The sequence below is a fragment of the Lycium ferocissimum genome, unplaced genomic scaffold (assembly GCF_029784015.1).
Source record: "Lycium ferocissimum isolate CSIRO_LF1 unplaced genomic scaffold, AGI_CSIRO_Lferr_CH_V1 ctg9258, whole genome shotgun sequence".
In the NCBI taxonomy this organism is placed as follows: domain Eukaryota; kingdom Viridiplantae; phylum Streptophyta; class Magnoliopsida; order Solanales; family Solanaceae; genus Lycium; species Lycium ferocissimum.
The window spans coordinates 1-14355 of NW_026727653.1; the positions used below are offsets into that span (position 1 = coordinate 1).

A 14355-nucleotide genomic window follows, 5' to 3' on the forward strand; every position below is an offset into this window, starting at 1 on the left:
AGAAATACGGTCATTAGTGGCTCTTCTGTTCACCAAGTGAAGAGGCTCGCAGACTAGAATTTCCTCGATTCACAGAGTTGATACAAAAAGCAAAATCTTGATATCTTAAGTAAGAAAATGTATCCCTCCTATTTTCTCTTCATCATTCAACACCACATTAAGTGTCCTCCTATCATCACAGCGAAGTGACATATCATTTTCCACGCTATAAATGCTATCCTATAGATTCTCTCCACCTCACTACATTTAGCATAAACTAAGGTAGTAACCAAACGTTTACCATCATTAAAGACCAACTTTAGAGAAATTTGTTGGTTACTATCCGAAAGAACCTCCACCTCTATTTCCGCTACAAAACGAGATCTTTCCATTGCGATTTGATTCAAATCGTATTCATTTTCGATCTTCTTTTATATACTTTTGCTGCCTAACATGCTGGAAAGGTTCCATAAGTTACACAAGGAAGAACTTATGATGTCTATGAAGCATTTGAACTCTCTGAAAAGCCTTTTGAGTACTCACTGACCTGATATTCCAAATGAATGACTTTATCATCATTTACTGTCACACCCTAATTTTTGATAGGGCATGATGGGCACCCGACCCCTACTTAGGGCTGAGCGAACCCGCTGACTCTCGTGATACTCATAACCATACTGGGCCCGCAAAACATGACATAAGTACATAATGGAAATTTTTCGAAAAACAAACATGCCTTTCCTCTTTGTCAAATCAAATAAAATTCTGCAATCATGTGATATTTGAAATATAATGCATAATAATACATCGGCTTACATAGCCGCTTACAAAACTGACATCTTGTACACATGACACTGTCTGAAAAGTCTCTAACATAACTCCAGATACCATAACCGAAGCACTCTGACTCAGCAACACTCCGGAGGAAATGGAGCTCGCCAATCCCGCTGGAACATCTTCTACTCGTCTGTATGTACCTGCGCGGCATGAAACGCAGCCCCCGAAGAAAGGGGGTCAGTATGGAATATGTACTGAGCATGTAAAGCATGGCATACAAAAAACGAGATCATAACCGAAGTAAGGAGTACAGAAAGTTAGCATAATAACTAGAATACCAAAGGGCTTGCATCTGAAACACAAATCGTACATCAGAGGTACAGAAGACAAATATAATAATCAGAATGCCAAAATGCTTACTCCCGAAATACAAATCACACATATTAATGTCCTGTATCGTATCCGGCCCATAACAGAACTAAGTGGCATAAGTAGATAGTCACCATATACATATGCATATATAACGTGTCCCGGCCCTCCAGTGAGGGACTCGGTAAACAGAATCATCATATCATCATGTTATCACATATCATATCATATATCATGAGATTATCATATCAGCAAATCATCACATATCATATCACATATCACATACGGTCCGTAATGGGACCCGACGGACAGAACATGGTCGCCCCTCCTGCCTCGTGTACCATAACACATCATACTTCGGAATATTGTATACCTCCGAACACATCATACTCCATATCACATCATATTTCGTAACACATCATACTTCGTATCACATCATACTTCGTAACACATCATACTTCGTATCACATCATACTTCGGAAAACACATCATACTTCGTATCACATCATACTTCGAAAAACACATCATACTTCAGAAAATAGCGTAGTGCGCACGATAACATACCGGCCCGGGACTCGGCGAAAGAGGTAATAATAGAATGCACGAGCAGAATCGTGGGAAATCATATGCAATGCAAAACACTTACAAAGACCCAATAGGATAATCAAAGCAGGCTGTTAGTTCAAAGCCAAACAATAGTCAAATCAGGTTTTCTTCCGAATATCACTCGGGAACATATCAAACCGAACTTCAGAAATCATAGTCACGTATCAAAATCACATGCATAAAAATCCTCATTTCAGACTCAACAGATAAATAAGTAATCATACTCGGGGGTCGGAAAGATAGTCATATTAAGTTCTTTCAAAAAGTCATTAGCACTATACAAAGGAAAGTCGCGGGACCCACGGACGAGCGTCAACCCAATCCGAGCCCGCCTATGAAAATTAAAGTCATTATACGTTATGGAATCGTTTACGAGCATATATCAAAGCAATCCGGTTCTGTCTATGAAAGTTACGGACATTCGTAGTTACAGAATCTTTTACAACAAAATCTCTTTATGCAGCCTTTAAAGTCCAATCATACGGAAGACATAAGGACCATAATCCGACCGTATCAAAATGCGAACATCAAGAAATGAATAAGACTCATATGTATGCTCGGATCACAGGAATGGAATTACCCCAAGACTCGTAACGTATCATAGCTTAACCATATCTAAGACATGCCAAAAGAAGGAAAGGTAAGCTTTACATACCTCGTTTGCTTCCTAAGCTAATCCAAACTCAAGTCTCGGCTTCTCAAAATCTACAACAACATCATTAGACACCAAACATTAGCCATAGGCACCTCGGAATCTCATTCTAAGCTCGCACTTTATTTACAGAAATTTGGGCAGCACTTCCCCTATAAGTTCAACGACCCCGGGAATTCAACTCGGCCAATATTATCAACAACAATACCAACAACCATTCCAACAACATCAATAATGAATTCGAAACACATTCTAACATTAGTAACTCCTTTCTACATAATTCGACGACATTGCATAACATGCAATTCAACCACATTCTTTCAAGCTAACATCAACGCTCACAAGTTCAAGTACTAATCCAAGATCATTCAATCAAGATTCAAAAACATTTCAAACAATCCGCACAATGATCGAAACAACCCAACCAACATACCAAGCCACCCGAAATCTTTCAACTTCCATAGAAACCACAACAACACATTTCCTTCTTCAAAATTCACATACTATATCAACAACCACATTTTACAATATCATTCATGTAAATGCAAGAAACTATATTACCAATATACTAACTTCTACATTAACTCACAAACGGCCCCAACTTCAACTTGTGTCATCTAATACTTTTATTTTCATCACATAATCCACAACACAACAACCAAATTACACTAAATAAAATTAGTTCTTCACTCCTACACCACACTACCTATACACGGCCACAACACAACAATTACAACTTCAACTTGAATCATTCAATACCTTCATTCTCATCACATAATCCATGACAACAACGACCAAAATACTAAGTAAAATCAATTCACTATAACCTACCAAAAACAGCCCCGATACGGCCAACATCAACATGCATCAATTTCATGATTTTCATCCACTTTCACACTCCACAACATACACAAACCATGCATAACATATGAAAATAAAGATTGAACCTCACCTCTTTCACCTAGTTCCTCCCACGGCTAGAGTTGAGAACTTCAAGAACAAACACTTTACTTGTTTCAACAATCATCCCATGTTAATAAGGACCTTCCAATTGGTAGGAATGCTAGGAAAAATAATTTTTTTGATGAAGATTTTTGGTCTTCATTTTTTTGCTCTCATGGCCGAATGGCCTTCATGATTTTTCTCCAAGGTTCTCAACTCTTCTAAGGGGTGAAGATGATGAATAAAGATGAATTAGTCATCTTCCTATACTTATATAAGCCACACAAGTGTACCATGGCCCACACCCACACTTGGCCACATAGCCATTTTCATGAAATATTCTTTTTCCAAAATTTCACTTCTAGCCCTTAATTTTCATGAAATGCTTAACTTTCCATAATTCACTTTTAACCCCAAATTTTCCTTATTCCCAATTTACCCTTAACACTCCATACCAATGAAAGGATGAATATGCAACTTGTGCATTAAAACAAAATCAACAAAACCGGAAATTGAAAGTCCTGTCCATAACTTGTCGCAGCCAACTTAAAATATTCCAACGTACAAAATACGGGATATAACATTTACAATAGGCTTTAGCTACAGATCTGTTTGGCACCACCCTGGTAGGCTGTCGTTTTTCTGCTGGTACAGTCTTGCCACTCTTCTTCGACCCTTATTAGTGACTAATTTTGGAGAAACACCAAGGCGATTTTTGATTTCCCTTTCCAGTGCTGCCTTGTTCCACCTCATTGACAGTCTCCACCTTAAGACCAGGCTCATGACCTGAATCTTCTCCATCTTTAATCACATTATCATCAATGTTTTCCTTTAATAGACTACTGTGATCATTAATAAGTTTGCGTGAAACCAAGTCATGTAAATTTCTCATAGGAGAACTCTTTTTTATTGAAGATACCTTTCCACCACTTTGACTAGATTCAACCCCTTCTTTAGTCTCCACCTGCTTTCCATCTGTAGATTTTGAAGGAAACCATTGTACTGATGAATCCACCTTCTCCTGTGATTGATCTGCACCTAGATTCTGTTGAGGAGAAACCACTATATCAGTATCTTGAGCCAGCAAATCACTCTCCTTTTGTATAACCTCCTCAGATAAGTCCCTTTCATCAACTTCCCCATCTTCTAGTTCATCTTCCACTCTATTACCCCATTTAGAAGGGGACAAAGCTTTTTCATCTTCAAATGAATCTGTATTCCCCAGAACATACTTTATCTTCTTCATGAGATTTCAACATGTCAGTATTACAAGCACTTACTATGACTTGATCACCACAGTCCTGAACATCAACTGTGTTGTCTTCTATAACCCTCTCCTCCACTTTCTCCATCAGATCATCAGCTTTAACACCATTTTCTGCAGTTTCTTTCTCAATTATATCTTCTTCATTGAATAAAACAGAAAATTTGTTTTGCATAGCCACTGATTCCAATCCTTCCTTATCTGATGCAATAATTGAAACGAAACAACAAGAAAATGCAAGAAATAAAAGAGATAGATAATTTGACACAACTTAGACTCAATTTAGCAACCAAAGTTATAGAAAACTAAGACCTCTAAATTTAAGAATAAGAAGCAACCAAATTCTTAGGATGACCAAGAGGGATTAGAATTCCCTAATAACCTACCTATCCTCTCAACAAACACTCAATCAAAGGTTTCACAATCTCTCAACTCTCAAGAGTTTTACAATATCAAATATGAATATTCAAAATAGTCTAAGTCTTCCATGAAGAAGAAGAGAACTATTTATACTATGCTAGAAATAAAATAAAGCAAAATGACATAAACACCCTTAATGAGACAAGGGCCTTGTTTGGCTATTCTTCTTTCTTCAAAATCTTGAAATCTCCTTTGCAAGAATAGTCAACTCTTCATCTTTTAGCCATTGTGGTAACTTCCCATTTCCTCTTCTTCTCCCCAAGCAATATTCATCAACAAATGGACTTGGGATCCAAGGTGCTCATCAAAAGTATACTCAAGAGCCTCCCGCTTCATGAATAGGCTTTGCAAGTGTTGTAGTTCCGGGCTTGGCTCCTTGTAAATGGCCTTGAGGCAAGTGGGCTTGCATCATTCTCCCCATCTTGAAGAGAATTTGTCCTCAAATTTGATGGCTCATCACTTTCCATTTCCATGGGAGATAGGTCACAAATGTTGAAGGTGTTGTGAACTTGATATTCCGGAGGGAGATCAATTTTGTAGGCATTATCATTAAGCCTCTCAAGGACTTCAAAGGGAGCATCCCCACGTGGCATCAACTTTGTCTTCCTCTTGTTTGGAAATCTTTCTTTTCGGAAGTGCACCCACACCCAATCTCCCGGTTCAAGGACCACCTTTTGATTCTTCTTTTCAAGTTGGAGCCTTGCCTTCTCATGGATCTTCTTCATAGCTTCGGCTCTCTTGTTACCATCTAAACTCAATACCACATCTTGAGACAAAGGCGTTAGGTCCAAGGGGTTGGGGGTTAAAACCATACAACACCTCAAAGGGTGACATGCCAATAGTGCTATGAATAACTCTATTATATGCAAATTCTACTAAAGGCAATTGGTCTTCCCAAGAGGCTAGCTTCCCTTTTACCATGGCCCGAAGCATAGAACCTAAAGTCCTATTGAAAACTTCGGTTTGGCCATCGGTTTGTGGGTGGCAAGAGGTGGAAAACAACAACTTCATTCCAAGCCTACCCCACAATTCTTTCCAAAAGTGGCTAAGGAACTTGGGGTCCCTATCGCTCACAATTGTCTTGGGAATGCCATGTAATTTAACCACATTTTCAACAAACAAGGAAGCAATATGGGGAGCATCATCAACCTTATGGCAAGCAATGAAATGGGCCATTTTCGAAAAATGATCAACAACAACAAAGATGCTATCTTTTTCCCTTTTTTGTCCTAGGCAATCCCATCACAAAGTCCATTGAAATATCAAACCAAGGTTGTTGAGGGATGGGGAGGGGAGTGTACAAGCCATGGGGTTGAAGCCTAGATTTAGCTTTTCGGCATTCAAGGCATTGGCCACAAATTCGGGCCACATCCCGCCGCATGTGGGGCCAATAAAATTGCTCCTCAAGAATCCCCATTGTCTTGTCAATCCCAAAGTGTCCCATCAATCCCCCATTGTGTGCCTCCCTCACAAATAACTCCCTCCAAGAGCTCATGGGCACACATAGTCGCTTGTTCTTGAACAAGAAACCATCAAACTTAGAATAGGGAGTAGAAGATCTATCCCTAAGCCACCTTTCCCTTTCCCATTCTTCGCATTCTAGAAAGATTGGCGCAAAGACGGGGTCCTCGGGATACAATGTCTTCAAGCTCTCAAAACCCATCAATTTGGAAGACAAAGTATTGATCAAAACATGTTTCCTTGATAAGGCATCCACCACTACGTTATCCTTTCCCTTTTGTATTGGATTACATAAGGAAGGATTCAAAGAATTCAACCCATTTGGCATGCCTTTTGTTCAACTTACCTTGGGCCTTAAGATGCTTTAAGGACTCATGGTCGGTCCGAATCACAAACTCTTTGGGCCACAAGTAGTGTTGCCAATTTCCCAAAGCACGAATTAAGGCATACAACTCAAGATCATAGGTAGTATAATTCAAAGTCGCTCCCTTGAGTTTTTCACTAAAATAGGCTATGGGCTTTTGGTCTTGCATTAAAACGGCTCCAATACCCACTTTGCTTGCATCACATTCAATCTCAAATATTTTGTCAAAGTCGGGTAATTGCAACAATGGTGCGGAGCTAAGCATTTGTTTTAAAGTGTCAAAGGGATTAGCTTGCTCCGTACCCCAAGAAAAAGGTTTGTCCTTTCGGATTACCTCGGTCAAAGGAGCGGCTATGGTACTAAATCCTTTAACAAAACGCCTATAGAAACTAGCCAAGCCATGAAAGCTTCGTACATCTCCAATGGATTTTGGAGTGGGCCAATTTCTTATGGCTTCTATTTTGGATTCATCAACCTCAACCCCCCTTGAGCTCACAACAAATCCCAAGAAAACAGCTTCATCCACACAAAAGGAACATTTATCAACATTGGCATAAAGTTGTTCTCGTCTAAGCACTTCCAACACACATTTCAATTGAATAACATGCTCATCCATGGTTTTACTATACACCAAAATATCATCAAAGTAAACAACCACGAATTTGCCAATAAAATGTTTCATCACATGATTCATCAAATGCATGAAAGTACTAGGAGCGTTAGTGAGGCCAAAAGGCATCACCAACCATTCATATAGACCAAACTTGATCTTGAATGCGGTTTTCCACTCATCTCCGGGATTCATCCGGATTTGATGATACCCGCTCCTAAGATCTATCTTAGAGAATATGCATGAACCATTCAACTCATCAAGCATGTCATCAAGACGAGGTATGGGATGACGATACTTTACCGTTATCTTGTTGATGGCACGACAATCAACACACATGCGCCATGATCCATCTTTTTTTGGCACCAAAATCACGGGCACGGGGCACATGGGCTCATACTTTCTCGCACAACTCCCTTTTCAAGGAGTTCATCTATTTGTCTTTGAAGCTCCTTAGTGTCATCCGGGTTGGCTCTATAAGCCGGTTTATTTGGTAGTTGAGACCTCGGGATAAAATCAATTTGGTGTTCAATTCCCCTCAAGGGTGGTAACCCCTTTGGGAGTTCCGTTGGGAACACATCATCAAATTCCTGCAAAAGAGAAGAAATAGAACTAGGAAAAGAAGGGGTTAGTTCATTAGTGTGCAATACATAGTCTCGATGCATGAGGAGAATCACCGGTTGACGCTCCCCCAATTCCTCCCTAATTTCCCCACAATTCGCCAAAAGAGACACCTTGGTTTTTCCTCTAAGCTCTCCGTTCTTTCCACTCATCTCTTGAGAACTACCCTCCTCTACTCCCTCTTCCCCCACATTCTTCTTTTGCAATGCACTACGACCCTTCTCTTTCAACTCCCTCATTTTGTTATAGATCTCACCCACTTGGGAGGGGGTCATGGGATTCAAGACATGTTTGACACCATTGTGGACAAGGGTGTATTGGTTAGTTCTCCCATTATGGTTGACGGACCTATCATATTGCCATGGTCGGCCAAGTAGAAGATGACACGCTTGCATGGGAACAACATCACATAACACCTCATCGTGATACTTCCCAATCGTGAATTTGATGATAGCTTGCCGAGTCACCTTCAATTCACCACATTCATTGAGCCATTGATGTTTGTAAGGGTTTTCATGGCGGGTCATGGGAAGTTTCAAGAAATCAACAAGGGTGGTACTAGCAACATTGGCACAACTCCTACTATCAATGATCATGATGCTAGTGTTTTGGTTAATGATGCACTTGGAATGGAAGAGATTTTCCTGTTGACTTGGGTCATCCATTGCTTTGCTTATCATGGTCCTTCGCACCACACAGAGAGGTACAATAGGCTCATTATCACCCTCAACACCATCCCCTTCACTATCATGTTGTTCATTCTCATGATCGCCCTCTGTCATCTCCTTCCTCACATTCTTCCTCATCCTCACTATAAGTGTCTCTCAAAATAAACGCTCTACAATTAGGGCATTCACTTGCTCTATGACCAAAGCCATGACATTTAAAGCATTGAATAGGAGTTTTCGTACCTCCTTCTTTTGGAGCAAACTTCGGAGGTTGTTTGTCAACTTGCTTCTCAACTTGAGTATTCTTCATAAAGGGTTTCTTGGCTTCTTGTATGGGACCCTTATTCTTTTGCCAATTGGAGGAGGAAGCTCCTCGTTCTTTGTTATTGTTCCATGAACTCACATAGCCCCTTGACTTATTGATTTTGTCTTCCTTGAGACCCTTCTCTATTTCAATAGCCGCTTGAAGAGTCTCTTCAATGCTCCCATAGTTGTGAAGTTTCATTTGTGAGACAATCTCACCATTTAACTTGGCTCGAAACCGAGTCATAGCATTTAGCTCATCCTCGTCAAAGTCGATTCTCATCTTGACAATTTGGAACTCATCATAGTATTCTTCCACACTCTTTTTGCTTTGCCTTAAAGTATACACCTTCTTGAGTTGTTCTTGCTTGTAGCGTTCGGTGACATACTTACGCCGCATGGCGTCCTTCAATTCATCCCAAGTAGGTGTGGGAGGAAGCCCAATAATTCTTCTAGCCTTCACTTGAGTTTCCCACCATGTGGAGGCATACCCTTCGAATTGAGAAATGGCATAAGACGCCTTTTTCGCCTCGGACATGTCATTCGTCAAGAAAATTCTATCACAATGCATCACCCAATCAAGAAATGCATCGGGGTCACTTCCTCCTTTGAAGATTGGGAGAGTAACCTTGATAGAATTGAGACTCGTGTCTCGCCCTCCTCCATAACCGTGATTCCCATGAAAATCTCCATCGTCATCATAACCTTGATGGTCACGACCTTGGTACCCTTCGCGAGCTTGGTACCCTCTTTACCTACCCATGTAAGGGTTAGGACCATGCCTTCCACCCCTCCCTCGATAACCTCCTTGTGCTTGCCCTCGTTGCCTCCAACTTTGGTCACCATATCGTTCATGCTCGAGTATGGCTTCCTCTATCTCATCATCATTTGGTTGTTGGATGTTTGGATGGTGTTGGGGTGGCATAGGTGCATTTAGGTGTGGATCATTTGGGGGTGGATCATTTGGATGTGGGTCATTTGGAGTTTGATCTTGTGGGGGTGGATTGTTCCGTTGGCCAATGGGAATGTTGTTTGGTGGGGTGAGAGTTGTGTTTTGGGGAGTGTTTTGGGGGTGTTTTGGGGAGTGGAGTTATATAGATGATGGAAGGTGCCGGGTGACAATGTAAGTGAAGTGCTTCGAGTAGCTCCACTTGTGCCCCTTGGTATTGCACTCGGGGCGAATACGAGACCTCCCTACTACCTCCTTCAATTGCTTCCACCCTACTTCCCAAGTTTTCCATTCGACCATCCATACTACCAACCTTATCGTTCAAGGCTTGTAAGGCCCTCATTACATCTACTAGCGTAAGTTCCCCGGTGGGAACTTGTGTTTTATCCTCCGTAGCCATGGTACCTATTAAAGACACTCAACAAAACAAGCAAACACGTTAGATTAGTAAAATCAACTCACAATCGCTCAAGTGTGCGCACCTTTAATTTGCCTCACAAATTGCTTCCGCCAAAGATTGTGGGCTTGTTAATGTCGACTGGTCACAAGGGTTCAAATTCTACTCTTGGTCGGAATAGATTCTTGTTAGACTAAGAAAGACGGACGACTCAACGCAATCTAACGGACTTGAACCAAGGAATTAACAACGAAGCAAAAATGAAGAAAAGCACGAAAGAATTGGCACGAAAGAAATGCGGACACAAGAACTAGCAAACACAAGTAGGAACAACTACTAAATGGCTACTAGTTGAGAGACACAAGAAAATGGAATGCTAAAAATTGGAAAATAAATCGAATTTCGGGCCCGGGTAGGTGATAACTTGAAAACGTGGTCTTGAAGTCCCAAATGATCCAAGGTATCAATTTGAAATAATGGAAATTTTAAAATTTCTATACTCTTTTTTTTTTTTTTTTTTTTTTTTTTGTTCCCTACCAAAAGATTAGGGACATAAGACCATCAACTAAGGATCAAGAATTTTTTTGAGAAAAGAAAGTGGGTTGAAATGAAATTTGGAATTGAAGGTACCTTGAGTATACGGTTTGAGCTTGACAGAATACGGTCCGTATTGTGGTTTACGGTCCGTATTTCGTGTCCGTATTTAGTGATGCCCAAAACAGAATGCTCCTTGCCTTTTACGACCCACAAGATACGGGCCGTATTGTGGTTTACGGTCCGTATTTAACGACGTCTTTTCTAGGCAGAATGCTCCAATCCTTGGTCCTTTTATACGACTGGGGGAATACGGTCCGTATTGTGATTTACGGTCCGTATTGTGGTTTACGGTCCGTATTTTGGGTTTACGGTCCGTATTTAACAAGGATGCCAAATTCCAGTGAGCTGCTATTTCAAGATCCAAGTTTACGACCACGGATTACGGTCCGTAAAGTGATTTACGGTCCGTAATTTGCAATGTTCCCAGCTTCAGCGATTTTCGTGTTAAACTCGAATTTCTCGAATTTTGGACCAAATTTCTTGGATCCGATGACGTTCTTGGGCCCACTCAACCTAGTATTTACCCTTTTGGGGTAGAAAAACACTTTTCCAAAACTTGGGTATAAACTTTTCGATCTAACTTTCCTTTTGAGTCTTCTTCTCCACTTGAATCTATGAAGATAGCTCAAGAACACATGAACATTCAAATTTCTAGCTACCTTCAAATCAACTCATTTTACCCCCAAATTTCGGATTTAGGCTCCCTTAACCTAGTAGAACAAAGCCCAATGGTTATCAACTCCCAATTTTCGTCACAAATCAAAACCCACCAAGTTGTTCTTCAACTTTTTCTAAAGCTTCAACCCAACAATGGTAGATTCTTCAATATTGACCCGAATGACACGAAATTTGAAGATTTGAAACCCTAACGTACTAAGGAATAAGAATCTAATAACAAAATAACAAAACAAACACAAAATTTTTGGGGTTTTTGGTGGAAAATTTCCATTTTTTTTTTTTTTTTTTTTTTTTTTTTTTTTATATATATAGTAACAAACCCTAGGCTAGATTTGATAGAACAAATCTAATCCAAGCTCTGATACCAATTGATGCAATAATCGAAACGAAACAACAAGAAAATGCAAGAAATAAAAGAGATAGATAATTTGACACAACTTAGACTCAATTTAGCAACCAAAGTTATAGAAAACTAAGACCTCTAAATTTAAGAATAAGAAGCAACCAAATTCTTAGGATGACCAAGAGGGATTAGAATTCCCTAATAACCTATCCTCTCAACAAACACTCAATCAAAGGTTTCACAATCTCTCAACTCTCAAGAGTTTTACAATATCAAATATGAATATTCAAAATAGTCTAAGTCTTCCATGAAGAAGAAGAGAACTATTTATACTATGCTAGAAATAAAATAAAGCAAAATGACATAAACACCCTTAATGAGACAAGGGCCTTGTTTGGCTATTCTTCTTTCTTCAAAATCTTGAAATCTCCTTTGCAAGAATAGCCAACTCTTCATCTTTTAGCCATTGTGGTAACTTCCCATTTCCTCTTCTTCTCCCCAAGCAATCTTCATCAACAAATGGACTTGGGATCCAAGGTGCTCATCAAAAGTATACTCAAGAGCCTCCCGCTTCATGAATAGGCTTTGCAAGTGTTGTAGTTCCCGGGCTTGGCTCCTTGTAAATGGCCTTGAGGCAAGTGGGCTTGCATCATTATCAGTATCATTGTCCTTCATTGGACTTTTCTCCTTTGTTACTACTCTATTATCTTTGACTGGATTGAATGTAACAGCATTCCCAAACACCTTTCCCTTTGTTAAATATTTATCGTGCTTAACCTTATTCCATGCACTCCCATCTGTCTTTAGGATAACCTCTCCATTTAGTTGTTCTTCTATTTTCTCATTCCTACCATTGTGACTACTTCTTAATTCAGGATTTAATATTCTCCAACCCTCTTCATTATGCCCTTGTAATCTACACCTTTTATAGTGCTTAGGCAAAATATCATATTGAATCTTAACATCCACATCCCTAATCTTTTTATTCTCCTTGTCTACAATCTCCATAGTGACAGAATCAGGGAGTTTCTCCATTAAGTCAACTAGAACCTTAACCCTAGTACAACTAGGTCGAGTTTTATTGATCGTAGCCATGTCCAATTATAGAGGTTTACCTACAGCAGATGGCAATGAGAACAAAGACTCCCTAACAAAGAATGTAGGTAATAGATGTGGGAATGAAATCCAAGTCTTTTGTAGTTTCTTCTTCAACCTTAAAAGATGGATCATAAATCAAAGGCCTCATTGGATAATAATATCCATCCATGGAATGAATGTTATGAACACCTTTAGATATCATAGTGATAAAATCTTCCAGTCTCTCCAATCGCATCAAAATATAACGATGCCTAAACAAACCAACCCTAAAATCTCCTTTTATTCCACATTGTTTAGGAATTTGAACTCTCAATTCTTCAAGTTCAGGCCAGCCATGAGAAAACTTTCCCACCACTACATAATCAAGTTCTTCAATGGTATTCATACGTAATACTTCATCCTCTGTCCGAGTAACCACTTTCTTTCCATCTTTTGTCACTACAGGCTTGATCTCTATGGGTTGAGCATCAACTTTGGTCGTGTGCATGGACAAATCCAGCGGCTGCATGTTAACAAGATTGGCGTACGTTAGGGTTTTATCTAGGGTTTTACTCATTTTCTCTACTATAGAAGGATTTGTATTTGTGGATGAGGGATTTGATAGAGGAAATTAAGACGAAGAAGCAATATCATGACCAACCCCCAGTGGTGGCTGGCCGCCGGCCACCATCATGACACTAGGGTTTACTCTCTATTAGGGTTTTGCATGGAGAGAGAATAGAGGTGGTCATTTTGGCATAAGTGGAAGTGTGTGTACTTATAATCTGAATCCTTTTTTTTTTTAAATGATTAAATTGGTGTGCAGCATTTCACCTTTAAATAGTATACTCCAAAGCTGTTGATCTTGGATCCGGGCACACTATGTACGTTGTTTGGTTTCATTTTGTATGATTACCTCCTTTTCTTTGATTTTGTTTTCCTTTGTCTAAATAAAACTCCAAAGATATTGAAGGTCTTAATGTGCTTTTCTTACTGTTTTCCCTGGGATTGATTGATTTTCTTCATGGTATACAATGGGATATGCCCAGATATACAAAGTATATCCAGTTCTGTATACATGCAAATGTATAGAACTTGGTATATTTAGTATATGGTAGGTATATCACTTATGTAAGCCATAAAATGTTGGCTTTGTTGTTAGTGCCTTGTCTCAGCTTTGGGCCTCATCTTCTGTGTTTTGGGCCTTGGTTTCTTTTATTATATTTAGTCTTTATTTGGGCCACAAATTTTAGGCCATTTTTATCTTGATTTGGACCT

At 39.7% G+C, this 14355-nt stretch overlaps 1 protein-coding gene across 1 annotated transcript; it reads right to left on the reverse strand.

Moving 5' to 3' along the window:
• Positions 1–4004: 4004 nt before the first annotated feature.
• On the reverse strand, positions 4005–13095 carry LOC132046068 (uncharacterized). The gene is given in 14 exon segments (XM_059436612.1): positions 4005–4562; positions 4606–4790; positions 5470–5680; positions 5784–6224; positions 6226–6546; positions 6703–6766; positions 6768–7350; positions 7780–7825; positions 7828–8034; positions 8410–8840; positions 8878–9111; positions 9175–9642; positions 10238–10390; positions 12681–13095. Coding segments are annotated over 14 exon segments (4317 nt in total).
• Between the last annotated feature and the right edge of the window lie 1260 nt (positions 13096–14355).